General features: G+C 34.9%; 1 protein-coding gene across 4 annotated transcripts in view; it reads left to right on the top strand.

Moving 5' to 3' along the window:
• Positions 1-27,290, top strand: part of LOC141578721 (metabotropic glycine receptor-like) — a 94,995-nt gene that overhangs the window by 17,041 nt on the left and 50,664 nt on the right. For 3 of the 4 annotated variants that reach the window (XM_074371168.1, XM_074371169.1, XM_074371170.1), the window contains exon 2: positions 11,813-11,918. In XM_074371168.1, the coding sequence (XP_074227269.1) occupies positions 11,813-11,918 (106 nt within the window). Of the gene's footprint in view, positions 1-11,812; positions 17,891-27,290 lie in introns of those variants that run through there. The other variant, XM_074371171.1, reaches the window with a different exon arrangement.

Here is a 27,290-nt window from a genome sequence, read left to right on the forward strand (position 1 = left end):
CAAGAAAAGCCTAAATTTAGTTCATATCTTGGGTATCTAACAAAGCTCTTTATTTTAAATTCCAATGGGAACATTTTAAATTTACTTTATAACCTTATCTGCTTTTATTATTTCTAAATCAGAAGAATTCCCTGACACAAGCTATGTATCTTTGAAAAGTTACAAGGAATGTCTGACTTGTACCTTCTGTATAGAATATTAGGATCGAGGAAAAAGTCATTTAAAATAAAAAACTGTGCTGATTATCAGATGGTAATTTGACTTGAAGAGCTATATGAATAAGGACCAACAGAAAAAAAGGGAAATTTAGTGATTTAAAAAATTACTAATGAAAAAGAGTATTTTCACTTAGATATTGTAGCCAAGCATTAATATAAATGACTTGTTTAATGAAATCATCAGGAAACTCAAGGTATAAAATCATTATTATATATTGTAAGACAGATTAGTGTTCACAATAGACATTTATTTTCTCTAACAGGATATATTTTGTTCTTATTTTTTATTTCCTAGCAATTAAGGTATGGCTTTGAATATATTATATAAGTTTTCTGAACCTTATTTTCTTTATTTGGAAAATAAGAAAAGTACTTCCTCCTTTATAGAATTGTTACTTGAATAAAATGAGTCAAAATAGGTGACTGCTTTGTACTGGGTTCCCTGACAAGGGTTGTGTCACTCCATTTAGAAACGGTCATATTCAAAGAGGTTATATGAGGAAGACTGTGGATGTGTTTGATAAAATAAACTGTCATCTTGTCATTTAAAATTGAAAGAGAATGTAGCTCAAAATTATTCCAGTGAAGGAAAACCATAAAATGAGACATTAGTCAGTGACTTCTGCAAAAGCAGCAAGCTCAAAACATATTTTTTAGGGGTATAATCATTTGTTACGGAACTCTAAACCTGCGTGCTTTTAGAGATGTGTTGCAATTGACTTTGAAAGTATCACCTTCAGGAGCCCCAAAATAGAAAGACTGTATACTTGTGGATGGAGAACAGATGTCCCTCCTGCTTGACCTTACTTTATTTTATATTTATTGGTTCTCTTTTTTTAAAATCAAACGAGTTATTTTCTCCACACAAAATATATAGACCTTCCCAAGGAAGGTGTGACTTGATTGCCAAAAAGCCTTCCAAGAACAAGAAGCCAGACAGATGGAAGACATTTGTCACTATGTAAAGTTTTTGGCAAGCTTCTCTCAACATGTCAGTTGCAAAGTAGTGTGGGGGAGGAGAACATTTTCTTGCCCTAAGACTGACTGTTGTCAAATTCTTCTAGATTTTCTAGAGGGGAATCAGACTGTGTTCTTGGTTCTCCTGTACTTTTTGTAGTTATGGGTTTGAGTTAAATGAGAAATGCTTTTCTGAGCAGTGTTTTCTGAGGACGAGAGGACCCAAGTGAGGAAGTTACCCAAAGATGACTGAAACATGATTCTAGAGTATTTTACAGTTAGATGGTAACAAAAAGGAAATTGCTCTTTGTCCCCTGTACAAAGTCTCTTCTTGATCCCACCCCATTAGCAACTATGAAGTATGCTTTTCTGTTCATGTGCTATTTGTGTGCAAATCCTTTTAATGAAATAATTGCTATATATCTCATGCTTCTGCTTTTTATTTATAGAAATCTCTTTTAAAAATCTTTCTGCTACTACTCATACAATCAGTCCATTTCTCTACTACTACGTAATATTCTAATGCTGCATAGTGTGTGGAAAATGTCCAGTTCTAGGGATAAATACCCAAATTGTCTTCACTACCCTGCCATTGCAATAACACTGTGGTTAGCTTAAATGCCCCTTTATGGACCTGCATGAGAATTTCCTTGAAAGATAAACCAAAATGCAGGATGTCTGGGTCACAGGGGGTGCTAAATGTGATTTTACAAAATATTGCAAGGTTGTTCTCAAGACAGGCTGCATCAGTCTACACACACACCAGCATGGCGTACTGGCTCCTATGGCCTCACATCCCTGCCAGCACTTGGCACTACACAGCTTTCTAATTTTTTGCCAGTTTAATGACTGTAAAGTGGTATCTCACTATTGCTTTAATTTGCATTTCTCTGGCTACTAATGAGCTTATTAAGCATCTCTTCATGTGCTTGTAAGCCTGTTGGGTTTACTTTTTTTGTAAACTGCTTGTTCATAGCTTTTGCCCATTTCCTATTATGATTCCTGTATTTCTGTTGTACTGGAAGAGATCCTGTTGTATTCTAGGTACTGTTTCCTTGTCAATTTTAGAACTGCAGTGTCACCCAATCTGTCACCTTTCAGGTAACTTTGCCCGTAATATTTTCCCTTGAGCAGAATTTTTAAAACTTTCTGATGTTATTTACTTAGTCAAAATTTGGCCTTACAGTTTATGCTTTTGGGTTTCATGTAGGAACTCTCAATGCCTTCCCACAAAAACATTCTCTTATATCATCGACTACTGATGATATAAGTATCATCAGTATCTTTAAAGTTGTACCTTTCACAGGCTGTGTATTGGGAGTTCGCTTTTATACATGGTATTGAGTAGGGATTCAGTTATATTTAGTGAGACAGGTTCCCAACACTATCCTCCTTTATTTTACATATAAGTGCCTTACATGCACATGTATGTCTCAGAGCTCTCTATTTTGTTCAACCACTTCCCATGTCTGTTCTCCTGTCAACACTATAATGTTTTATTGCTGTGGTTGGGTAATATGTCTCAGTATTTGCTTGGGGAAAGCCTATCTCTTTCCCCTTTTCACAGCTGACTCTTATTTTTCTACTTAAAGTATGCTATCAAATTTCTAAAAAATCTACAGAATTTTGATTGATTCTGCATTACATTTATAGCTCCATTGGATGAGAACTGACATTTTTAAAACAGTAAAATTATTCCCTTTCAGAACATAAAATGTCTCTCCATTTATTCAGATCTATTTTGTCCTTCATTAGAGTTACAAAATTTCTCTGTAAGTTTCATATATTCTTGATTTACTTATTTTATTTATTTAAATTATTTTTTTTAAATGGAGGTACTGGGTTCAATCCCCAGTACCTTGTGTATTCTATGTGTATTTAAACAAATATTTTATTTATTCATTTTTTGTTCTGCTTTTGTTTTGGGGTGAGGTAAGCAGGTTTGTTTGTTTGTTTGTTTATCTATTTATTTTAATGAAAGTACTGGGGATTGAACCAAGGACCTCAGGCATGCTAAACATGCACTCTACCACTGAGCTATACTCTCCCCCACCATGTGTACTCTTAATTACTAGAGAATTTATAATTTTGTTACTATTTTAAATGGCATATTTTTAGTGCTGACTTTTTGTTGGAGATTGTTGGTATAGAGAAACGCTATCTGGTATCTAACAACTTTGCTGAATTTTCTTATTGTTCTCATATTTGTCTGTTGATTTTACTGCTAGATAAGTGATCATGTCATCTACAAATAATGACAGTTTAATTGCTTCTCTTCTGATCTTTACATCTCACTTTTTTCCTTATAGAATTAGTTGTGACTTTTAGTAAGTGTTAAATGGCATCAATGACAGTAAACGTTTTTGATTTAAAGGGAACATCTTTTAAGTTTTTCCTTTAAGTATAGGGTTGATAGAGGCAGGTTTTATTAAGTTAAGAATTTCCTTCTATTTCTAGTTTACCATTAAAAAAAAGTTAGGTGTTGGAACTTTGTAAAGTACATTTTTATATTGGTTAAAACAACATAATTTTTTCTCATTTCTCCTAGTAAGCTGTGAATTTCACTGATATTATTTCTAATATTGAAACATACTTTTATTCTTGAGATATACTCCAGTGGATCATGAAGTGTAATTATTTTAATTATTTTAATATTTGCTTAGCCGATATTTTGATTAGGATTCTTAGATTTATATGCATAGTTAAAATGCGACTACTTTTTTTTTTTTAGTATTGTTCTTATGTGGTTTGGAAGCAAAACCATGTAAGATAAATTGGATGGTTTTAGTTCTTTTTTGGTTTTAGGAACTTGTAACAATAAGAGAACTGTTCCTTAAAAATTTGCTAGAATTCATGTACAAAATCATGCATGAAGGCCTGAAGTTTTTCTGGGAAATGAATGATTTAAAAATTTTTTATGCTTATGGTTGTATTCAAATTTCACATTCCCTCTTAGGGCAAATTTGGCCTTTTACATTTTGTATCAATTTATCCTTTTTATTGATTTCCTCTAGTTCTTTACGTTTGTTATAGAATAATCAGTCATAATACCAGTTTTACAAACATTCCTTTGTATCTGTTTTTCTGTGTATTGTTTGCCTATTTTCTGTTTATATGCATATTTTCTCTTTAATTTGAGTCTCCCTTATTTATCTTTTCAAAGAAATTTAGTTTCTTTATAACTAATTTATTTGAACTATTTTGAAATACTTTTGGACCTTCAGAAGATTAGCAAAGATAATACAGAAAGTTCCCACATACCCTTCCTCCAGCTTCCTGTAACATTAACATCTTATGTAAAATTATCAAAAGTAAGAAACTAATATAAAGGCATGTTTTTGATTAGACCAAAAAAAAAAGAAAGAAAGAAAAAAAGAAAGAAACTAATATTAGTACAACCCTATTAACTCAACTACAGATTTTATTCAGATTTCCTGTTTTTCCACTAATGTTGTTTCTCTTCCAGGATCCAAATAGGATATTATATCTTATAGGCTGAATTTTCCCCCAAATTCACATGCCAACGTCTTAGTCCACAGTACCTCAGAATGTGACTGTATTTTGAGACAGGATCTTTAAATAGGTAATTAAGTTAAAATGAGGATGGGCCCTAATCCAACATGACTTGTGTCCTCTTAAGAGGAAATTAGGGCACAGGAACACACAAAGTGAAGACCATGTGAAGACACAGTAAAAAGACAGACATCTACAAGCCAAGGAGAGAGGCCTCAAAAGAAACCAAATCTGGTGACACCTTGATCTTGGACTTTTAGCCTCCAGAATTATGAGAAAATAAATTTCTGTTGTTTAAATCACTCAGTCTGGGGACTTTGTTATGGCAGCCTTAGCAAACTAATATATCATTTGTTTTTCATATTTCCTTAGTCTCCTGAAGTCTGTGATAGTTTCTCAGCCTTTCCTTGTCTTTATAAACAATATTCTCTTACGTTATCAACTATCAGCTGACACTTCTGAAGTGTGCGGAGAAGATATTTTGTTGAATATCCCTCAGTTCGGATTTTTCTGATGGTTTCTCATGATTAGATTGTGGTTTTGGACTTCTCGGAAGAATACAACAGAGGGTAAATGCCCTTCTCATTGCACCATACCAGAGTACACAGTATTATATATCTTATTATTGGTGATGGAGACCTTAATCACTTGGTTGGTGTGATGCCTGCCACGTTTCTCCACTCTAAAGTTACTATTTTCCCCTTTCCATTCTTTATTCTAAGTGAATTACTAAGTTAAGCTTATACCCGAGGGAAAGTGAATTAACTTCTTCCTGGAGGGAGGAGTATCAACAAATTTTGGATACATGTTAAAACCACTACAGTAATGAATGAATGTTTTGGAGAAGGTGAGATACTTTGAGCTTATTCAAATATCCTGTTTCTTCTTAATGTTTTCCCCACTAATTTTAGGGTTTATCAGCAGGTCTTGCCTGCAACATTTAATAGTGATGATTTCCTATTTCTCTCATTCCTTCTAAATGTATGAGATGAAATTCTTTTGTAATGAAGAGTTGTTTCTTCTTCCTCATGTAGTTACTTAGTCATTTATTTATATGAGTATGGACTTAGGGATATTTATTTTAGGTGTTGAATCCAATATTATAATTTATTTCATGGTTCAGATTGCTCCAACTTTCACAACTGGGAACTCTCTTAAGTTGGCTTGTGTCCTTTTGACATGCCTTTGTTCTTATTTTCTGAAAATGATGCTTTAGTCGTATTTTGCATATTCCCTGCCCCAGGCTTAGGTTCATTCATTTTTCTAACCCTGTTCCAGGATTCTGTTTTACTTGTAGTGTATTCACTGCCATTCAAATCCAAGTATTCATTAACTTCTTTTTCAACCTAAGGGTTATTTAGGAATTTGTTTTTATTTTCCAAACATGCAGGGTGTATTTAAGCTATCCTTTTAAGAAACTTAATTTATAATTTAATGCTTATGACTAAAGGACATAGTGTATATGACACTGATTCTTTGGAATCTAAGGTTCTCTCTGAAATAGCGCTGGTTTATTTTTGGTAAATATTTAGTTAATATTCTGTGCATGTTAAAATAGAAAATGAATTGTCATGTGAAGACCATGTACCTTATATATGCCTAAATAGTTTAAGTCTACTCATTATAATGTTGAGATATTTGCTAATTGCTTCTTTGATTTATCAGTTTCTCAGAGAGGTATGTCAGAATTTCCAAATACAATTGTTTATTTCTCTTGTTATGTCAATTGTTGATGATACACCCACAGACACAAACACACACGTGCATGCACTTAGGTGCGTTTATGTTCTTGGTGGCTATATTCTCTTAATCTACTGTTTCCTTCCCAATACACAGTATCTATATTGGTTAGATGTTTCAGTCACCTATTTCTGCATAATAAATTACTGAGAAAACCTAGGGGCATAAAACAAGCATTTTATTCTCACAGTTCTGTGAAGTTTTTTTCTTATTTTGGGGGGGCTGGTAGGTAATTAGGTTTATTTATTTAATTTTTTTTAATGGAGGTACTGGGGATTGAACCCAGGACCTCCTGCATGCTAAACACACTCTCTACCAATGATCTTTACCCTCCCCTCATTGTTCTCACAGTTCTGTGTATCATAAATCTGGGAAGGGCTTGGCTAAGCAGTTTGTTTCTAATGTATGTAGTATCAGCTAGGGTGGCTGAGGCTGGAAGATCCACTTCTAAGATGGCTTATGCACTCGTATATCTGGCAACTGGACTGGGATGTTTGGAATAGCTGGGGGATGTATGGGAACTGCTCAGTAAACTCTCCTTCCACATTTACTCCACCTGGCATCTTGTATTACTCACCGCAGGATAATCTCAGGGTAGCTGAGCTTCCTATATGCAAAATACACCTATCCCTCTCAAGTCCCCCACCCTCAGTCTCATTTCATTGTGATATTGTCTTAAAAGTCTGGATTTGAATGAGATCCAGATGGGCATGAGTATCTATGTGTATGGTTCCTCACATATAGTACCTCTCAATTTGACGACCTATAAAGAAGTATTAAATCTGTCCCCTCTCCCCAGTATCCCCTCAACATCCAAATGTGGTTAAGAGATTGAACAACTACAATAACACTTCAGTTAAAGAAGCAGGATGCACATAGCAGTTACTAGTCTATGGCAGTTCTGAAATTCACTTCAACACATACCACCAATCTCTTGATTAGAACCAGTCCTGCTCCCTGGGAAAATTCTCTGAAGGTCCTGGCTTTACCCTCTGGGCTCTAGAGTCTCTCCTCTGAGCTAGCCTTCCTTTTCCTTAAGAAACTGACTCTGCTGCTGGGTGGCCTTCTCAGTTTGCTTCATGCCCATAGAAGGGTGGGGGTGGGGGAGGTATCTTTTACAATTTTGTACTCATTTCCTTTTAATTCAAGATGATAGTTCTCCTGTCTATGCTGTTCATTGAAAAATGTGGGTTTTCCATGAATCTTACTGGAGTTCATTCTACTAGATGAAAGCGACATTTACAAATCTCTTTTAAGATAAGTTTTCTATCTTAGGCCCTGTGGTTGCTATGCAGTAAAGCCTTGAGAATCTTAGAATCTCTGTTTAACAGAGAAGGTCTTTGAGGCATACCCATATGACCATCAGAAGTCCTTTAGTCTCGCTGAAAGAGTCTATGAAACACTGCCTTAGATCTTTCTGAGGTCTTAACAAAGGACTACATGGGCTGTTACTGTCAATTTTTTGGAGTGATGGAGAAGGAAAATTATTGTCCAAGGTAACATGGTGAAGAAACAAAAGCAGGATTTCAAAACTTTCCTTCAACCTATCTAGTTTTTCTTTCCATTCATTCACCCATATAAGTTCATAATGGTTTTTAGTTTCTCTTTGTCTCTCTCTTCTTTTTTTGGTCATTGTTATTGTAGCTACCATTTGCATCTCCCTAGTATCTGCAGTTTTTTCAGGGTTAATTTTGGGGGTGGGCAGATTTAGGAGTTGACGGAAAATATTACAAAGACATGGGCTATAGAAGTTTTAGTCTGGTGAGAAAAACATCATTAAAAATCAAATATTATAGTAAAGAGTGCTAATGGTATAAAGAAGGTAAGCACAGTGTTTAATGGGGAGAATAGAGAGTTAGTTTATAAATGAGACTTGGAGTTCGTGAAAGGCTTTAGAAAGGAACTGGGTAGGAGCTATGATGGGTAAAGCACAGCTTAGGCAAAGGGGCTTTAGGTATGAAGGTATCTATAAAAGAATGATTTTCTGAGATAGCATGAATTATTTAGGGCCTCACGTGTAGTTCTGAATTGTCTGGAACAAGTGAATGTATGCAAGAGAGTGAGTGGAGAGTTGGAAGTAGAAGGGGCCTGGATATAATGTTACACCAGAGGGCCTGGGTTTTATTCTTTACAAAAGTGGGAAATACTGATTTTAAGCAGGGAATTATGAGGATCATATTTACAGGTTTCAAAGATTAAACAGACAGCAGTGTTTGATGCTTAAGCTTTAGGGCTGCTGGCTTGTATGGGAACTTTCTAAAGTCATGGAATGGGCACTAACGAGTTTTGTGGTCAACTGTTTTTTGTAAAATTTGCAAAAGGAAGATTTAACTGAATGGTCTCTTTCTACTATAAACTCCCTCCACTACATTTTCCTAGGCTGTGGGCATTTTTGGAAATTGGTTAAGGATCAGTTCTGCATTATTTAGTAACATATATTAAAATAGCTTATAGTCACATCTGTCTATAGCTAAGTTACCGCCAGCCATCTTAGTATAGAAATACCTTCTGGTAACGATCTTACAACCCATCCAGCAGTTATAACACAAAGATGTAGGGCCAAAGGTCATACTGTGATATAAATTTATATTCATGATTTTGTATTTGTTTCTTAAAGAAGGACCCTAAACTGTATAAACGTCAGGACCTACAAACTGAGATCCTCACCTGGAGCAAAGTCAGACAGGTCTAAATTAGTAAACTATTACAAAAAATTTTTTAGCTCCCTGAGATGAAGGCCTGAACCGAGCAGAAACAGCAGAAATGGTGGGTACGGGTCGAGATACAGGAAGCAGACAGGGAGTAGAATCTAAGGAACTTGGCAACTGTTTTCATTCAGGGGGTGAGTTTCAGAATGAACAGGTTATGGACTTGGATGGATGGAAGCCCACTGATGGAGAGAGAACATTAGGGAAATCACAGATCTCTTTTGGGGATGAATCCCATTTTGTGCTTAGTCCAGTGGGAAATTTTGTGTCCTTGAAGAAGTGTGTGAGTACAAACTTGCTATGATTATACCTTGAACCATTGGGTTAGAAATCTCACCGCAGTGAGGCTTATCCTGACATCCTTAAAAAAATTTTTTTATAACCTACCGTCTGTTCCCACCCATCCTCCTTACCTGCTTGAATTTTTTTTTCTCCTTCGCTCTTTTTAGTTTGTAATGTGTAGCATAATTTACTTATTTATTATAGCCATGATTTATTATTTGTCCCACACTGGAGATGAGCTCCATGAAGGCAGGAACTTTTTTTTTTCCCTCTGACTTACTAATGTATTTCAAAGACCAAGAATAATTTTGGCCCATAGTAGGTGCTCAATAGGTGATGTATTGAATGAATTAGAAAAAGAATGTTATTTTCCGAAGAGCATGAGTAGAGCCGAGAGTGGGCTTGCATGATTGGCAGGACCTGATAGAACATAGTTCTGTGGGAAATCTTGGTGGGTGAAGGCAGTCAACAAGTCAGCCAATATTTATGGAATTCTTGCTCTATCCCAAATGGTAACTTTCCACATCCCCCAGGATTTAGCATCTGTTCTCCATGAAACATTCTGATACTTTTTAAGACATCTTAAACCTTTTGGGATTGCTTGGGCAGGACCTGTATGGTTCACCTTCATGGCTTCTCATGTTGCTATGCACATTCCAGGTGATAAGTATTTGTTGGAAGAGTGAAGGAGTGAACTGGGTCAAGGCATTCAGTTACTTGGGAGTTCAGTTATTTATCACATGAATAGCATTTGTTTTATGGAATTATGGTCCACAATAGTAATGTTTTGCAAACTGCAGCTATTTCTCGGAAGGATTTGTAAGTTTTTTTATGGTAAACGTTTGGGTTTTCCTTTCAGTGATCCCCTGAGAAGTGAACTTACACATATTCTGGGTTGCCTGGACATCCGAGTACTGACAGGAGGTTTTGGTGTGCCTGCTTGTTAGCACTATGTGGTGTAGTACATACTTTGTCACAGGTTAGCAAGAACAGAGGCAGCCTTAAGAAGTAAATGATTTATTCACTCTAGATGAAGCCCCAGTGACGTGAAGCCACTCTGTCAGATGATTTCACAGTAGCTTGAAAGGAGAAAAGAGATGAGAAAAATGAGTCATAACATGGTAAAATAGGCTTGCTGAGCTAGCAGTTGGTATCATATCCCTTTTCTGAGAGGTGGAAAAATGTAATCATTGGTGTTTTTAAATTAATATTTTAAATTTCAAATTTGTTGGCTTAACAGTTTCATTTGCATTTGTTTTGTTATTTTGTGTATATGTGTATGTTGTAGCTGGAAGAGCTATAATATAAGGAATTTGAGCCTACCTTTATGTTTGTACACATTTAATAATATCATAATGAAAATAGTTTCAGTGGGGGACATGGGACCTTGAACATGTGTTTTTATGTTTAGTGAGTTTTATTGGAGTGTTTCTACTTTATTTAAGTTTGTGAAAAAAGGCATTACAGAGCTGTGGACTTCACGGCCCAGTCCACAGAAAAATTATTTCAATGAAGTCCAGCTGCAGTAGTTCAGTGTAGGACAGGTATGTCTGTTGCTTCTACTGCTAGGGATGCTGGTGTTGGTGAAAAATAGAAGAGGGCGATCTTAGGATAATGTAGGGAGATTTGTTGGCAAAAATGGAGGAATTTTAAAGTTGGAACTTCCTTTGCAATTTTGCTTTTGGCTCTGAATTTGTGAGTTATCTTTCTTAATGACTTTTCTCAAATGGGTAAGTGAAATGCAGTGTTCTTGTTTCTAGCCTTAAAAGAATAAATACTAATCAGTACTTCTGTGGATGATGCAAATCTCTGGTGTGCAACACTGGAAGACCTGAAGAACTGATTAAAATGACTGTGATAGAAGATCAGAGGAAAGAGATGCTTATTTTCTGACACTGTCTTTCTCCTAATTAAGCACCCTTGCCACCTTGTCCCAACTTCCCCATCCCTGGCCTTGCGTTGGGAACTAGAAATAGAAAGAAATGAAATAAGAGCTTTAATTTTTTTTTTACTTTAATAGAATGGGTACTGGGTACAGATATTAAATCAGAGTCAACTTTGCTACCATGTCTGGAGCAATACTGTCCCAAGTTTGGTCAATCAACAAATCTTTATTGAACACCTACGGGGTGCCAGTCATTATACAGGGGGTTGAAGACAGTGAAAAGTATAGAGCCCCTACCTTTGGGATTTATATAAAAATAATACTTGCTGATTTTGTTCTGTTGTGTCTCTATCTTCAGTTGGTACCCGTTCAATGAATATGAGTGGGAAATTTGAAAATTTTTAGTGCATTCTTTATGCTGATTTGTCTGACTTCTAGGGTAGAATAAAGAGTTAGAAATTGCAAAAGCCCAGATTAATTTGTTCTTTCTGTCTTTCTCTGTTTTTAAGGGGTGTCATGAAAGTTGACATAAATCTTCAGAAAGTGGACATTGACCAGTGTTCAAGTGATGGCTGGTTTTCAGGAACTCACAAGTGTCACCTTAACAATTCAGAGGTAAGAACATGGAGATAAAGTTCTCTGAAGTCGGAAGCTCAGAAATATATTACCTTTGAATATATTGTATTTGTGTGGAAAAATGAACAAGAGGCATCTCTGGGGGAAAAAAAATCTCCTATGCAGGTGTGAATGTTGCCAAATGAAATGAAAGAAGATTAGAAAATGAAATCTGTGCAGAATAACTGTTCATTTGGGGACTGAGAGAAGGCTGAAACTAAAATTATTTCTGAAGTTTGGCTTTAGTAGAAGGCTGACCCTATTCTTCAAAATGGGCTGGAAATTAAAATAGCCATGAAGTGAGAAACCAGTCCCAGGAGGGATCAACCAGATTATGCACATTTTTATGGAGTATGATGTTTGTTGAAACATTGATGGTATTCATTCAGACACCCTGCCATCTGCTAGAGAAGCAAAAGAGAAAGTATGGCAGGGTGATTTTGAAAATAAGGAGAAAACTCTACATAGTAACCTGGAAAGGAAATGTGTATATTTGATGTGTTTTTTTCCCAATTTTCAGTTCCTATCCATACTTGATTTCACACGACTCTGGTTGGTGAGGAACAGGCATAGAGATCATACTTCTAGAAATAAGACTGTCACTTTTTTTTAGTAATTAATTTTTCTATTGAATGAAATATTCTTTAAGTTCTATAGTGTTTTATAGTTTCCAAATTTCATACAAATAATTTCATGTAATCCCATAATAACCCTTTTTGTTCCTCTAACCCTATGTTGCCCCTCCCCACTTCCCTCTCCCCACTGGAAATAACTAGTTTGTTCTCTATATCTGTGAGTCTGCTTTTTTTGTTGCTATATTCCCAAGTTTGTTGTATTTTTTAGATTTCATATATAAGTGATATCATATAGCATTTTTCTTTCTCTGTCTGACTTATTTCACTTAACATAGTGCCCTCCAAGTCCATCCATGTTGCTGCAAATGGCAAAATTTCATTCTTTTTTATGGCTGAGTAGTATTCCATTGTATATATATACCACATCTTCTTTATCCATTATTCTGTTGGTGGAGACTTAGGTTGCTTCCATACCTTAGCAATTGTAAATAATGCTGCTATGAACACTGGGGTGCATGTGTCTTTTTAAATTAGTGTCACTTGTCTTTTGTCATTTCAAAGAGGACTTGTGTTTCCATCTTCATTTCATTTTCAGTAATCTATCTGTGAGGTCCCCAAATTCTCTGAAACAAATGTACAATAAAGTTCCTGACCTTGAGTACTTGGGCTATCTCAACTTTGAGTCCATGAATTTATGAGAAAAGTCAGCTTGATTTATTTAAAATAGGGGCTGATACTCTGGTTTCTCTTCAGATCGTATAAATCTTTTGCCTTTTAAAATAGGGGCTATTCCCATAAATAGAGTAATCTACATCTTCCATTTGAATTTTTGCCCATGTGAAAGATGGTTGTACATAGTGCAATTGTAAGGTTAGGAATTTTAAATCAAAAGGAAATTTAACAGGAAGCACTTATCTGTGCCATTACACACAAAAAGATGTATAGACAGATGTGCACACATATACGTATGCTCATTGCATGTTTCCCATGTGCACGCCCCACTATCCTGCCACACATAAGCCACATGTTCCTATAGGCCACCACCACCCAAATAATCTCCCACAGCTCCCCACACCCCCCCTACATTCCACACATACCTGTGCCTGCCCTCCACACTTCCCACCACAATATCCCTCAGCCTTCCCCCCCCGCTAATCCCTCTAAAAATCTCCACAATCACTGACATCCTCTAAGCCATCACACATCCCCACCATGTTCCCACAACCCCCACACCCACTCTCACATCTCCATCAACCTCCATGTAGCCAGCCTTCCACACAGCCCTCACTTCCTTCACTCCCACCCCAAACTGGGACCCGATTATGTAGAGAGGATGTTTCTGTCTTGTCAAGTCACAGAAGTCATGATCTTTTCACCTCCCTTTATTATCTGTTCTTATGGTTTTGAACTTTTCTGAGTTTCTACTTCCCTTTGGGTGATTCTGACATTTCTAAACATACGAATTTCATTCACTGATTTGGTAAATATCTTTACCCGGATTACCTATCTCCATGCCAATGGCATATAGCCACGTAGCTTTGTCTTTCAGCCAGAGTGGAATTTTTTTCTGCATGGGGGTCTATTGTGGATATTATTCTGTATGTGCTCATTTCTGTATAGCCTTGTTTGAGTGGTGCTCCTGGGTGGTTCAATAAGCAGTCTGTCTAGAAACAGGGAGATATTAACTTATCAGTCTATTACAGTTGCTGCTTGCCTCTAATAATCTCCGTGTAGTTTTTTCTTCTTTATTTATCTGACTAGATGGTCTTATTGGAAGAACTTCTTTCTCCTTTTGGAATATTGATTTATTTTCATTGCATCAGGATTATTAATTTTCTATGTGTTCCATCTCTTTAAAGCTTTCAGATAAACTAATTTATTTCAAGATAAACTATTACCCTCTATTCTGGTTAACAAAAATTAGGGTGAAATATTTAACTTTTTGCATTATATATGGGAGCATTGTATTTATTCAATTCCTATAAGAGAAACAGGAAAAACATATCCTGTAAGACAACTGACAGTTCAATGAATCTCATTTGAATATGTTGTAGAAAGAGGTTCAGTGATCAAAAAATAACATCAACAAACACTGAGTCTACAAAATGCATGTTTTGACTTGAACTCTGGATCCCTCCACCCCTTTCCTTGCCCAGTCCTGGGATTGGGAGGAAGAGATCTTGGTGTCCTAGGCTGGGCCCATGAGGCCCTTGGTGGGTCGTGTGATTTGCATGGGGCTGGCCTGGAACTCTTCATACTTTTCTGTTGGGCTTCTCTAAGCTTCTGTAGTTGGTGCTGGTCACTCAGGGCACATCCTCAGACTTGTGACTAGTTCAGTCGTTCCCTGTAGTGATGTGAACTGGAGACTAGGAACTGGCTTCTATTGACCTTTTTACTGCTTGAGAAAACAGAAAGAAAAGCTTTTGTCCAGGGCATTTTTCATCTCCTTTGTTCCTTGTCACAAATCTTCTGTTATAGACCCCAGGATCATTGGGTGTAGGGGCCTGTCTTGATGAATATCCACATTATAAGAAACAAGGGCACTCATCATGTTTTCTGTGATTTTATCTTGCCAGTGTTTAACATTATTTTCTTATAAATACTTGAGGGAATTACCAATTTCAAAGTTATAATTAAGGCAAACTTTTCATTTAAAAATTTTCTCCCCAGTGTATTGACTTTTCAGCCTCCAAGTTATCTTAAACTAGTACAGCAAGTCTGATGTCAGAAACAGCTAAGTGGTATGAAACCAATGACCAAAGCCTCAGGAGCATTTTAGAAAGGCATGGGAGAGTTGGTGAGGAAAATTATCTCTCAGCAAGTTTGGGTTGTTATAGGGTCTAGGAGGCCACTAAGTATTTTTTGAAGGGCATAGTAAAATAAGATTTGAGTTGACACCCTGAGCTGGATTGCAGGATTATTCTGGCTGTTTTCATAACTGATCCAGGTCACTGCTACCTGGACCTGCCTATATTTTCAGTATCCATTTAAATAATTCTTGACCTATTTCCATACCATTGTTTGCTTTGAGTACACAAAATCCTTTCCTACAGAATAGTTTATTAAAAACACTCAAATAAATTGCTACTCATTTTTGTTTGAAAGGTTTTCTTTTGCTTTGTTTCCATTAGAAGATTTTTTTTTTAAGTCGTTATTTGAAATAGGAAACATTAGGACAGTGGTCTTGAAACTATTTGAATATACTCTGTTAGTAAAAATGCCTTAAGCATCCACCCAGAGTATTTGTATATTTTTAGTCTACAAAGTATATGCATCTTTTGTTATATATTCTGTATATTATAAATCAGGAAACTTAATTGGGTTGAGATAAAGATGAAATGATATTTTAATGTAGATTATATCTTGTAAAAATAAACATATCTTTAATGAGAGCAATGTAGTTGACTGAGTTACAATTTTTGAAAAATTTTCAGGGACAGTGTTATGATTCTGCTTCATCATTTAAAAAATTTTTAGTTTAATACTTAGTAATGCAGTGACTCAGAGGTCTCTAAGTTCAGTTTATTTTTATACTTAGTTTTAATGTCTGTCATAGTTGAAAATATGCCTCATAAGTATATGTTAGTCCAAATTTAAAAAATAAATTGTCGACTGTATTTGCTAAATTATAATGTTCATTTTTCAGTCTCAACTACTAATTTTGCAAAGGTGTTTTTTTTTTTCCATTTGTTTTGTCTTTTTTCAGAAATACAGCTGGCAGTTTTTCATCTTACCTAATGTCAAATGGTCCCTGAAAACTAATTGGAAAGCTAGGCATGTTAATATTTTAAAAGAATAGGTTAAAAGTCCACTCAAACTTTCACAGAGAATACTTTTAAACAGATTAGGAAATTTTATTTCCAAGTTTAAATTGTATGGCTATGTGAGTATTTATAGCTTTTGGCAACAGAAACCACATAATACTGAAAACATTTCCAAATATCCGTTTTCAAAATGCTCACTTCAAAAGGCTTCCTCATGGATTATTAAAATGTCACATTTACTTTGAAGGAATAGCTTATATATTAAAAAAAAAAATACCTGCTTCATAGACACCACTGACAAGCACTTGTCATCATAGAGTAGGTCAGCATATTTGGAACATTTGCCTTTTTTGTAAAGAGTGATGCATAACCAATCTTCAAGTTCAGAAATGAGTAGTTCGCTTTGAGATAATCAGAAAATCTTTGTGTGGGGAAGATTTTCTAGGTCACAGACCATCTTACTATGAAGAATTGGTAAATATTTTACAATTTAAAATAATATACTCTGTAAATCCAAATAGATGGTCAAATGTAAAAGGTAATACATTGAAATTTGAAAGCAAATGTAGGAACCAAGTAACCACTGTCAATATTTCTGTCTTGAAACTAGAAAAATAGTTTATTATAGGGTTTTATTTGCGGCCTTGTGCTGGCCAGAATGTTCATCAGTTCTTTGAATAATGATACGAGAAACAAGTAATTAAGAATAATAAATTCATCTGAAGTTAAAAATCAGACTAAAAAGATACTGCTGAGTTAGATAAATTGACATATCTATCAGGATGAAACTTAATAGGAACAAAAGAAAGATCCTGAATGAATCAAATAACCTAACTTTTGAACATAGGAAGAATGGTATGGCTGAGTTGTAGCACATGTGAAAAATATTTGTGAGAAGAGTTGAAAGTTCAATATGAGTCAACAGTGTGGTGTGACTGCAAAACTACAGTAGCGAAAGCCAACTTAGTCTTAGGTTGTTCTCTGGATTTTGGGAGGTTAACATCTCACTGTATTCTCAACTCAGCAGAAAACACCTGAAATAGTGTGACAAGGAATATAGAAATTTATAGAACATATATAAAACATTCAATATATTGAATTGCAATTCAACATAGAAATTGAGGTCCATTCAGAAGAGAAAATTAGTATTATTAAGGACTTTGACACCTTGTATTTTGAAGAATCAAAGAAATTGAGAATGTTTTTCCAGGGAAGAGAAGACCTGTGGTTGATCTAACAACTGTCTTCAAATATGAAAATAGCTAGCATATGGATATTTATACTTTTACTGAAAGGACCCAGGGGCTAAGCTGTGACTTAAAAGTAAACCAACAGGGATTGCAAAAGGCTCTGTTTAGCTCAGTGCAAGTGGAACTTTATAGAAATCAGAATTGTTCAAAAATTGAATATATATTTTTTTAAAAAGGAAATTGTAAAGTTATGTATTAGAGTTGTGGCATCACATATAGCCTAAATGACCACTTGGTGAGGATGCTACCAGCTTTAGTATTTTCAACATGAAAGATACAACTTGACAGAATTTTGCAGGACTCATAAAAACTTCATGCAACATTGGCTGTACAGTTGGACTAGGTGCCTCTTAAATTTCTTTGCAACCCTGAGATTTTATACTTTTGACGTATGTTAAAGGGAACAATTAAAAGGTATTTCCATCCAAAAGCAATGCTCTGATTATCCTTGCATTGGCAGTACTTTGAATCATTAAATCTTAATTTATAGCTTTCTACTTTGTCAACTTCGTGGACTACATAAAATGTTTTTCAAAAAAGCCCTTACAAGATCTTATTTATAAGATCTCTCATGAGTGGTGTAGGTAAAGGCACTTTTGATAATATTTGCTAATAATTGAGTTTTCTTTAGCCCAAGTCTGAAAAGTCCATGAGACACCAGAAGTGAAGTATCCTCTTGATATAAGTTTGTTTTTCAATCTGTGTGTAAGAAAATAATTATTTAGTAATAAAAAATAAGACATATCCATCTCAGACTTAATTATATATTATTATTCCTCTTTTCTAAATGAGAAAACTAAGACTTAAGAGTGGTTTAAGTAACTTGATTAAGGTCGTGAAAGTAGAAGTGGTATTTCAGGAATTTAAACTATACAAAGATACTATGAGTGACATATGGCAGTTTGGAGAGAGAATCACTGACTGGTAACAGCCTATGGGCTGATACTGTTAGTCTTGTGACTTTACCCATAGGAGTTCAGCCAAGAGGCATGCTGGAATCTTATACTTAACTAATTGGTTAGGAATATACCAATCAAGAAGAACTGATCTAGCTCTAGGTGGCCAAAACAAATTTCCAAGAGCGTATGGCAAGCTCACATAGAAATTTGGATTAGGATCAATATAGCAGGCTTTCATCTTGTAGGTATGTGAGTGGCAGCAGCAGAAGTTTCTTGCCAGTGGTAGTACTCTTGTTTCAATGCCTGGCAGTGACTGGGGATGGTAGGAATGTCCAGTGGGAGGACTGGACCCAAGTGATAAGATCCATCACCGTAGGTAGAGTTTGGCAAGGGCTGTACACATTGTCTGGGCATCAGTTAAGATGGCAGGTGTTAAGGAAAGGGACCCATTCCTAGCAGGGAATTAGAATACAAATCAGAATGTAGGAATAAAACAACAAAGGTGGCTATGGAAGATTGGAACTCACTGGGAGCAGGGATGCCAAGGTGATCTACTGTGTTTATGATAATATATAGATACATTTTAGATTCTAACTATTGCTGAAGACAGAACACCTAAAATACTCCCAAACTTCTCTGTGACCTGGGATTAAAATGTGGCTGAGCTTAAAGGTGGGAGATCAGCACACACAGCTAGGCTAGAGAGGGGCTGGGGCAGGAAGACTGACTTAACATACAACAATGGATGTGAACTCAAAGTCCTAGATTTCTTGATGAGATTGCAATTTGATGAGAGAGCATCTGATGAAATATGAAGTTAGTGAACAGATTTGGAGTATGTAGCTAAATTTATAATGGAGTCAATCAGGAAAAAAATCTCTACCTATTAAACCTTTGCTTTTGTCATATTCGGTAGCAGAAAAATTGCTACTTGTCCAATTCTAGATATGAGAGGCCATCAGAATATACAGTGAGTGCCTGGGGGTGACTTTTTAGGGGTTAAATATAGCTGTGCATCATTAACTTATGAGGGAAAAAAATCCCATTATGACAGCAAATCAGATCTAATCTGGCACTCCCTCTGCTACAATTACATAAAATATGGTGGAAACTTGTCAAAGCTTTCAGTGAGAAATGAGGCTACCGATGCTTGGCAGCCCCCTTTTTGAGCACAGCGAAGAATCATGTTGCTTAGCTACAACCTTTGGCTGATTTAGAAAGCTTTAACTGACTGTATTATGCAAGAGTTAAACTCTATTCCTTGATTTTTTTTTTCCTAAGAAAAAAAGCCTTATTTGCCACCTTCTTATTTTTGGGGTATCTTTACCAGGTCATTTATGTGTATTCACCCAGGACAAGTTTCGATTTATCATTGTTTTTCCCTCCCTGGGGTTTATAGATTGAGAAAGAACAAGTGGGTGGTTGATGATACAAGCAGAACATAAAGTATTAAAATAACTTAAATGCTTTTGCGTACAAAGTAATGTGCAAGTGTCTATTTCAAAATTTTTTGTCATTGGAAGTCATTATGTTTTTCACCTCTCTTTCAACTTATTCATAGTTTGAGTTGCTGTTGTCTTTATAATGCAGAAGAATGTATAACATTTAATTATATTTTTGTATTTCAAAATGTAAACTGACTTAATAGGTGTATGGAAAAGTATAGGGAACAGTGAATGAAACTGAGTGAGAGTCATGGCTGGAATTGGAGCCAAAACACTGAAAAGAGAAGAATTAAGAGGAAAAACAAAGAAGAATTGTAAATGGAGAAGTTTACAGCAATTATTGTATGTGAAATAGAAAAGTATGTAAAGGCAGAAATATCAGATGTGTCAGAGCTCATTTCAATGGGATAAAAATACTCAGAGACACTTAAGTCTGAAGGAGATTCTAAAAGGCTTTTAGTTCATGTTCTGTCTCCAGAAAGGAATATTTTTTATACTGTTCTAAATATGTGGATATTCATTTTTTAATAGCTCTTCAGAAAAGAGAGCTGTCCCTCAGTAATGCTTTCTAACATCTTACCGTAATTATTGTAATGAAGTAAAGCTATGATCCAATCTTAATTATGTAATTATTCAGTAAACTTTACTATTGGCTTGTCAGTACAATCTTTAATACATGCAAAAGCAATTTTTCCTGCTTTAAAATTCCATGACTACCTGAAGGAAAGTCTATAGAGTTGATTCTATATTTACATTTGGAAATAGGATAGTGGAAAATTGTCTCTACAAGCTTGGTTCCATTATAATTCTAATTCTGTTGAAACCCAGAATTCTTAGACTTAGAAGCTAAGCCCCTTTGTTTATGGACCTTAATTTTATGCTGGTCTGCAAATCACTTTCATTTGCCACCTTTTAAAAAGTGTGGTCCTGGAACCCCTAGGGGTTTTCAAGACCCTATCAAAGGCATCTGTGAAGTTAAAACTATTTTCTTAATAATTCAGAGACAATATTTGCCTTTTGAACTCTATCCTCTTATGGGTGTACAGAGGCTTTGTAAAATATAATATAGAAACAGATTGAATGCAGAAAGAAATATGAGAATCTACTTGTCTTCTAATAAGCCAGACTTAAAGGAGATTTGCAGAAAGTAAAACAATGATATTCTCCTTGCTAAGTCTTTTATTTTTGGAAAATATAGTTATTTTTCATAAACACTTTTATGTTAATATGTTATGAACTTGTTGGTATTTTTAAATGAATTATTAAATATTTTGGAAATTTCTCCATTTAATATTTAAAATAGTAAATATCAGTGGATATAACCAACATAAATAAAAGCTCTTTGATATTCTCAGTAATTTTCAAGTATGTAAAGAGGTCTCAAGGCCAAAACATCTGAGAGGTCCAATCTAGTGCATTCATCAGCTCCTGCATGATTCTGATGTTGACTCCACTTCCTGGTTTCTGTTCTTTCTCTCTCTTCCTTACCCTGATGGTCCTACTGACAGATTTCTGCCCCCTACTTCTCCCTTTCATCTTCCCTCCTGACAATTTCAGCCTCAGATTCACATTAGTTAAAAATGGCAATCTGTCTAAAATAAAATTTCGCATACTGAGTTTGATATGTATTTCTAACTATAGTGACTGCATTACAGGTTAAAATCTTCATGTACAATTTCACTTATTAGTTTGAATAAGAAAGATATTTTTAGGATTTTTATTTTTATTTTTTAATAGCTTTGACCAAAGTATCAAAGAAGATACCGTATTCTACCGTTCAGGTTTCATATTGGAATTTTAAGTGTAAATTAAAGGTCATTTACACAGTTAAGCATGGAGAACTATATAGAATTCTATTGCTGTTAAGTATATATGAAGACTAATGTGCCTGCTTAGCTAGTGCAGGTAATGCCTGAAAATTTTCTTATGATTGGTCTGAAATTTTACTCCTATAATTTGTTAAGCTGGTCAGCAACTATTTAATTTTTGTTTTTATTTAATGAACTGTGAATTCAGGAAACATATTTTTTGTGTGTGTTCAATCAAGATATTCTTAGGACCAAATGAATAGCATGTACGTGTAAAATGAAAAGTTAATTTAGTGTTTTATTCCTTTGTTGAAATAGCCAGAGATCCCAGAATCTTTTTTTTTAAGTGAAAGACTTCACAGAGCTTTCTTTAAACAGGTTCAATATTGGATTGGCAGTTGTACAATATTGTGTTACTTCTGCAACAATGATGCATGTGTTGCATCTAATGGGAGACGGGGGTGGATAGTAGGTGAGGATGACTGCAAGTGAAATCCTGCACCTCTTTTCCTCCATCAGGGTTGATTAGCTCTTGAGTTACAAAAGTGCTTTGTAGCCAGGTCTCTCTGGTGGCAATGTGTCGAGCTTTCCCTCTTCCTTACTCCCACATCCAGTCACTTGTGAGTTCTTGTCAATTCTACCTCAGTATCTCATCAATTTTTTTCTTCTCTCATTCATACTGCAACTGCCACAGCTGACTTAGTTCTGATCCAAGTTATTTCTTGCATGGACTTTTGCAGTACTCTCTTCCTGTCTTCAGTTTCATTCTTCAACTCATTGTCTGCACTGCTGCCAATGTGATTTTTAAAAAATTGATATGATAATTATATTGTTCTGTATTTTTTTCTTATGACAGTATTGCATAGTAGTTAAAATTGCTGGCTTTGGATTCAGATTGCCTGAGTTTCTTAACCTTTCTGTGCCTCCAGCTTCTTTAAATGGGAATTATTCCATGATGATTGCAAACTGCTTTGCATATATAGTCTCTATAAATATTAGCTATTTTCCATAGCACTTTGTATGCTTGAAATTATTATTTATATGTATTTATGTCTATCTTCTGTGCTAAACTGTAAGCTTCATGAGGGCAGAAACCACATCAGTTATGTTCACATTGTATCTCAAGTGCCATAACAAGGTGTCCAATAAGGGCATTCACAAAGATTTGTGGTTGACTACTTCATATTTTTCAGTGACTCTCCTTAATCTCTGAGATGAAACCCACCTTATATACATGACTTTCCAAATCTACATTTGTTTTCATTCTACAATACCCAGCTACTTGCCATACATGATTCTACTGTGGTGTTTCATTTCTCCATGCATGCATTTATTTGCACATGCTCTTCCTTTGGAATAACATACTGTTTCCCATTTTGGCCACGTGCTTATCCTTTGAGTCCTAGATTTTGCTCCTTTGTGACCCCTTGGCAGCCTATTCCCCACTTCAGGCAGAGCTGGTTCTCTTCTATGTGCCACTATAGTATATTGTACATATTTTAATTTTAACACCTATAATGCTATATTAAAATGATTAATATTAATTCAATAGCTACTTTTATCAGATGCCTGTCCTATTATTACGTCCTCTACATATGTGTGTGTATACATACATATGTGTATAAACATATATATATATATATATATATATGTTTATGTGAATTTAATTCTCAAAACAGTCCTGGAAAATACCTATTATTTTTCCAATTTTATGGATGAGGAAATGGAAGATCAGATATTTAAAAAAAATATATAGGTTATATCTTAATTAGGAATTTGGACTGATGAGTTGCTGATGCAAGAGTACCCTGAGGCAAGGGCTGTGGCTACTCACATCTTATTGGTACGGCTGCTCTTTGTAGTTTAAGTTCATGCATAATATATTTGTGTTATAGAGCATCTCTTACAGTGACAGTTTTTATCACCGTATCACGCCCAAAAGAAAGATTTAGATTCATTCTTCCATTGCTTGCCAGGTACTCCGTGTTCCTTTGGGAATGGAAGATTCAGGCACAGCCTAGTTACTCGTGATGCTCTTCCTAGTATCAGAAAACTTTCTTGGATAATTAGATTAAACTTTAATTTGTTTTATATTTTACTTCATTTATTTCATTTACTCATTATAAGCAGTTCTAATTAAAAACGAATAGGAGTTCAATTAAAATTGATGATTTTAATTCTTATTTAGGGAACTTCTATTATCACAAATACTAAAATCAACTACTACTATTTTTAGAATCAAATAAAAACTCTGTACATGCCATAATGACTTAGTTATGTGCTTTAGTTTCTATAATAGTTTTTCATTTGTGATAGATGCATTTTGGAAAAAGGGTGTAAAGAATTCAGAGTAGGTGGTTCTACAAATTGACGAGTGATTATTCTCAATTCACCATTGTCAAGTATTTTTGTCACTTATCTAGATTTGAAAGAATGAATGAACACATGATGCTTTTAAAAACTGCATCTCTCTCTCTCTGACATAAAAACAGAGAGCTTTACAAATACTATTCAGCTAAATCCATATAAACCCTTCCTCAAAATCAAAACACCAAGTTAAACATTGGATTATTTTCTTGATAGAAAGTTTTTCAGTGTATATAAATGTATAATTTAAAAAAAACTGTCGATTTTTGGCCTTCCCTTCCAATCACCCCTACCATCCTTCTGTTTCTACATTTGTCCTTCTTTCCTTATTTCTTTATTCTTGTTTTTTCCTTTTCCTTTTCCTCTGCTCTCTTTCTTTTCCCCTTTCCTGTTCTTGTCTTTCTTTCCCCTCCTTTAAAAAATTTCCATTAATTCCCAGAAAGGAAAATGAAATGTGGAAGTTTTAATTTCCAGTAAATGTTGGGCTAAGAAATGGCACAACTTGGGCCAAGGTTCTAGGAGTCCCAAGCATTCCCAGAGTAGTGATTGCCTATCTTTTAAAGTATGGTTATGCTTTTAATATCTGCTAGTTGAGAAAACATAATAAATGAATCATTTTATTACCATTGCCTTCTATACATTTGAAAAATAAGATATAAATGGTCAGTACATGTTTTTAATTTAAACTAGAATGATTGCTTGTTGTGGTTTCTTGAGGTGACTCCATGATTCCAGAGGTTTATGAGCTGCTGGTTATATCCTACTTTCAGAGAATTTTGGGAACTTACTTTCTGACTCATCTCGTTCTGCTTTTAAAAAGGCATGTAGGACTTAAACCAAACCAGGAATAGAGTGTATTAGAAAACATGATTTGGTTCCACGTGTGCCATGTGAAATATCAAAACAGCAGAACATCTTCCTTCAGCTGGTCCTTCAGAACACAATCCCGTTTAGGTCTCATGTTCAGGACTCCACAATTAGAATGTATTTTATTGAATTCCTTCACACATTTAGCTTCACATATTTTACAGGTGTTGTGAGCATGAAGATCGAGGAAATTTGATCCTTCTTGAGTTTTACAACTAAAAAAGAGCCCTAGGAAAATATTATGAGGTCTAATAATACATGTCAATCACATATTATAATTCATAACTGGGAAGATTATCCTCTGAGAATGCACACTCTTCTGCATGTTGTGGAGGTGAGAGTCAGTGGTGGAGGGAGGGCATGGAGTGGTTATGGAGTGAAGAAACTGGAAGGGAAGTTGGAAGGGAAAGCCTGCCTCTGAAGTGAACTCATTTTAACTTTCTTCAACTCTTACTAATAAAGAGCTAATCTGGATTTTTCTCTAGGTGGGAGAGAAAAGATGAGGTGAGCTACTTTCTTTTCCTTTTATCAAATTCAAGGAGGTTTGGAGTGAGAGACAGAGGTGAAAGGACCAGCAGCAGCAACCAACCTCAAATAGAGCAGTTATGATCCAAGAAATACTGTTATCTCCTTGTTTGGTTGGCACATAATACCCTATATTTTCTCTTCTAGAGAAGGTATACATAAATAATTTGTAAAGATAACCTTGTTTAAATGTTTATGCCAGTAAACTTTAAAGCATCTTTATTTGAAATGTTTCTGACAGTAAAATTTAAAACATCTTTCCAGAGTTTTAAATTTTGGGCATGTTATGGTCAGTTACAATTAAATTTATTTCTAATTTGGAAAGAATGTTTGAATCGGTCTTCCTCTTCCAGCTATTTTTGTATTATTATTCCAATGTCAGCATCCAAATAAGCAAATGTGATTTGAAAATCAGTCTATCAGTAGGGTGTTACCACAGTTGATTGCATACTTTTTTTAATGCAATTGAGGTTAACATGTTAATAAGCTTAAAACAGACTCTTATAACTATAAGATGTATTTTGAAAGCCTCATAGTAATCACAAAGCAAAGGCCTAAAACAGATAAATAAATGATAAAGAAAAAAGAGTCAAAGCATACCACTACAAAAAAATCATCCATTCACAAGACCTCAGGAGAGGAAAATGGAACAAAGGAGTTACAAAATAATCAGAAAGCAGTTAACAAAATGGTGATAGTCAGTCTTTATCTAATATTAATTACTCTTAATGTAAAAGGTTTAAATTCTGCAATTAAAAGACAGAGTGGCTGAATGGATTAAAAAAAAGACCCAGCTATATGCTGCCTATGATTTAAGGATACTCACAGGCTGAAGAGAAGGGAAGGAAAAAGATACCATGCAAATGGAAACTTAAAAGGCAGGAATAGCTATACTTATATCAGATAAAATAGACTTTATGTCAAAAACTAACAAGAGAGAAAGAAAGCTGCTATGTATAAAGGTCGTGATATATATAAAGGGGTCAATTCATCAAGAAGACATAACAACTGTAAATATATATATTTATAAATATATATATATATACGCAATATTGGAGTACCTAAATATATTAAACAAATATTAATAGATCTGAAGGCAAGACTAGACAGCAGTGCAATAATAATAGGGGACTTTATAACACTTTAAACAATGGTTAGATAATCAAGACAGGAAATCAATAAGGAAACACTAGACTTGAATTACACCTTAGACCAAATGGGCCTAACAGACATATATAGAACATTCCATCCAGCAGAAGCAGAGTACACATTCTCTCAGGCACACATGGAACGTTCTCCAGGGTAGATCATATATTAGATTACAAAACTAATCAACAAATTTAAGAAGATTGAAATCATATCAAGTGTCTTTTCTCACAACAATGGTATTAAACTAGAAATCAGTAACAATGGAAGAGCTAAAAAAGTCACAAATATGTGGAAAGTAAATAACACCTTCTGAATAACCAATAATAGGTCAAAGAAGAAATCAAAAGGGAAATCAGAAAATATCTGAGATAAGTGAAAATTCAACATATCAAAACTTATGGAATGCAACAAAATCAGTTGTAAGAGGAAAGTTTATACAGATGTACAGATAGTTTATACCTGCATTAAGAAAAAAGAAAGATAGCAAACAACCTAATTTTGTATCTTGAACTAGAAAAGGAAGAATAAACTGAACTCAAATTTGGCAGAAGGAAAAAACATAATCAAGATTAGAATAGAAATAAATGAACTAGAGACTAAAAAAGCAATAGAAAAGGTTAATGAAGCTGAGAGCTGGTTCTTTGAAAAGATAAACAAAATTGACAAACCTTTAGCTAAATTTACCAAGAGGAAAATAGCAAGGACCCAAATAAATAAAATCAG

The sequence above is a fragment of the Camelus bactrianus genome, chromosome 9, assembly GCF_048773025.1.
Source record: "Camelus bactrianus isolate YW-2024 breed Bactrian camel chromosome 9, ASM4877302v1, whole genome shotgun sequence".
NCBI lineage: Eukaryota > Metazoa > Chordata > Mammalia > Artiodactyla > Camelidae > Camelus > Camelus bactrianus.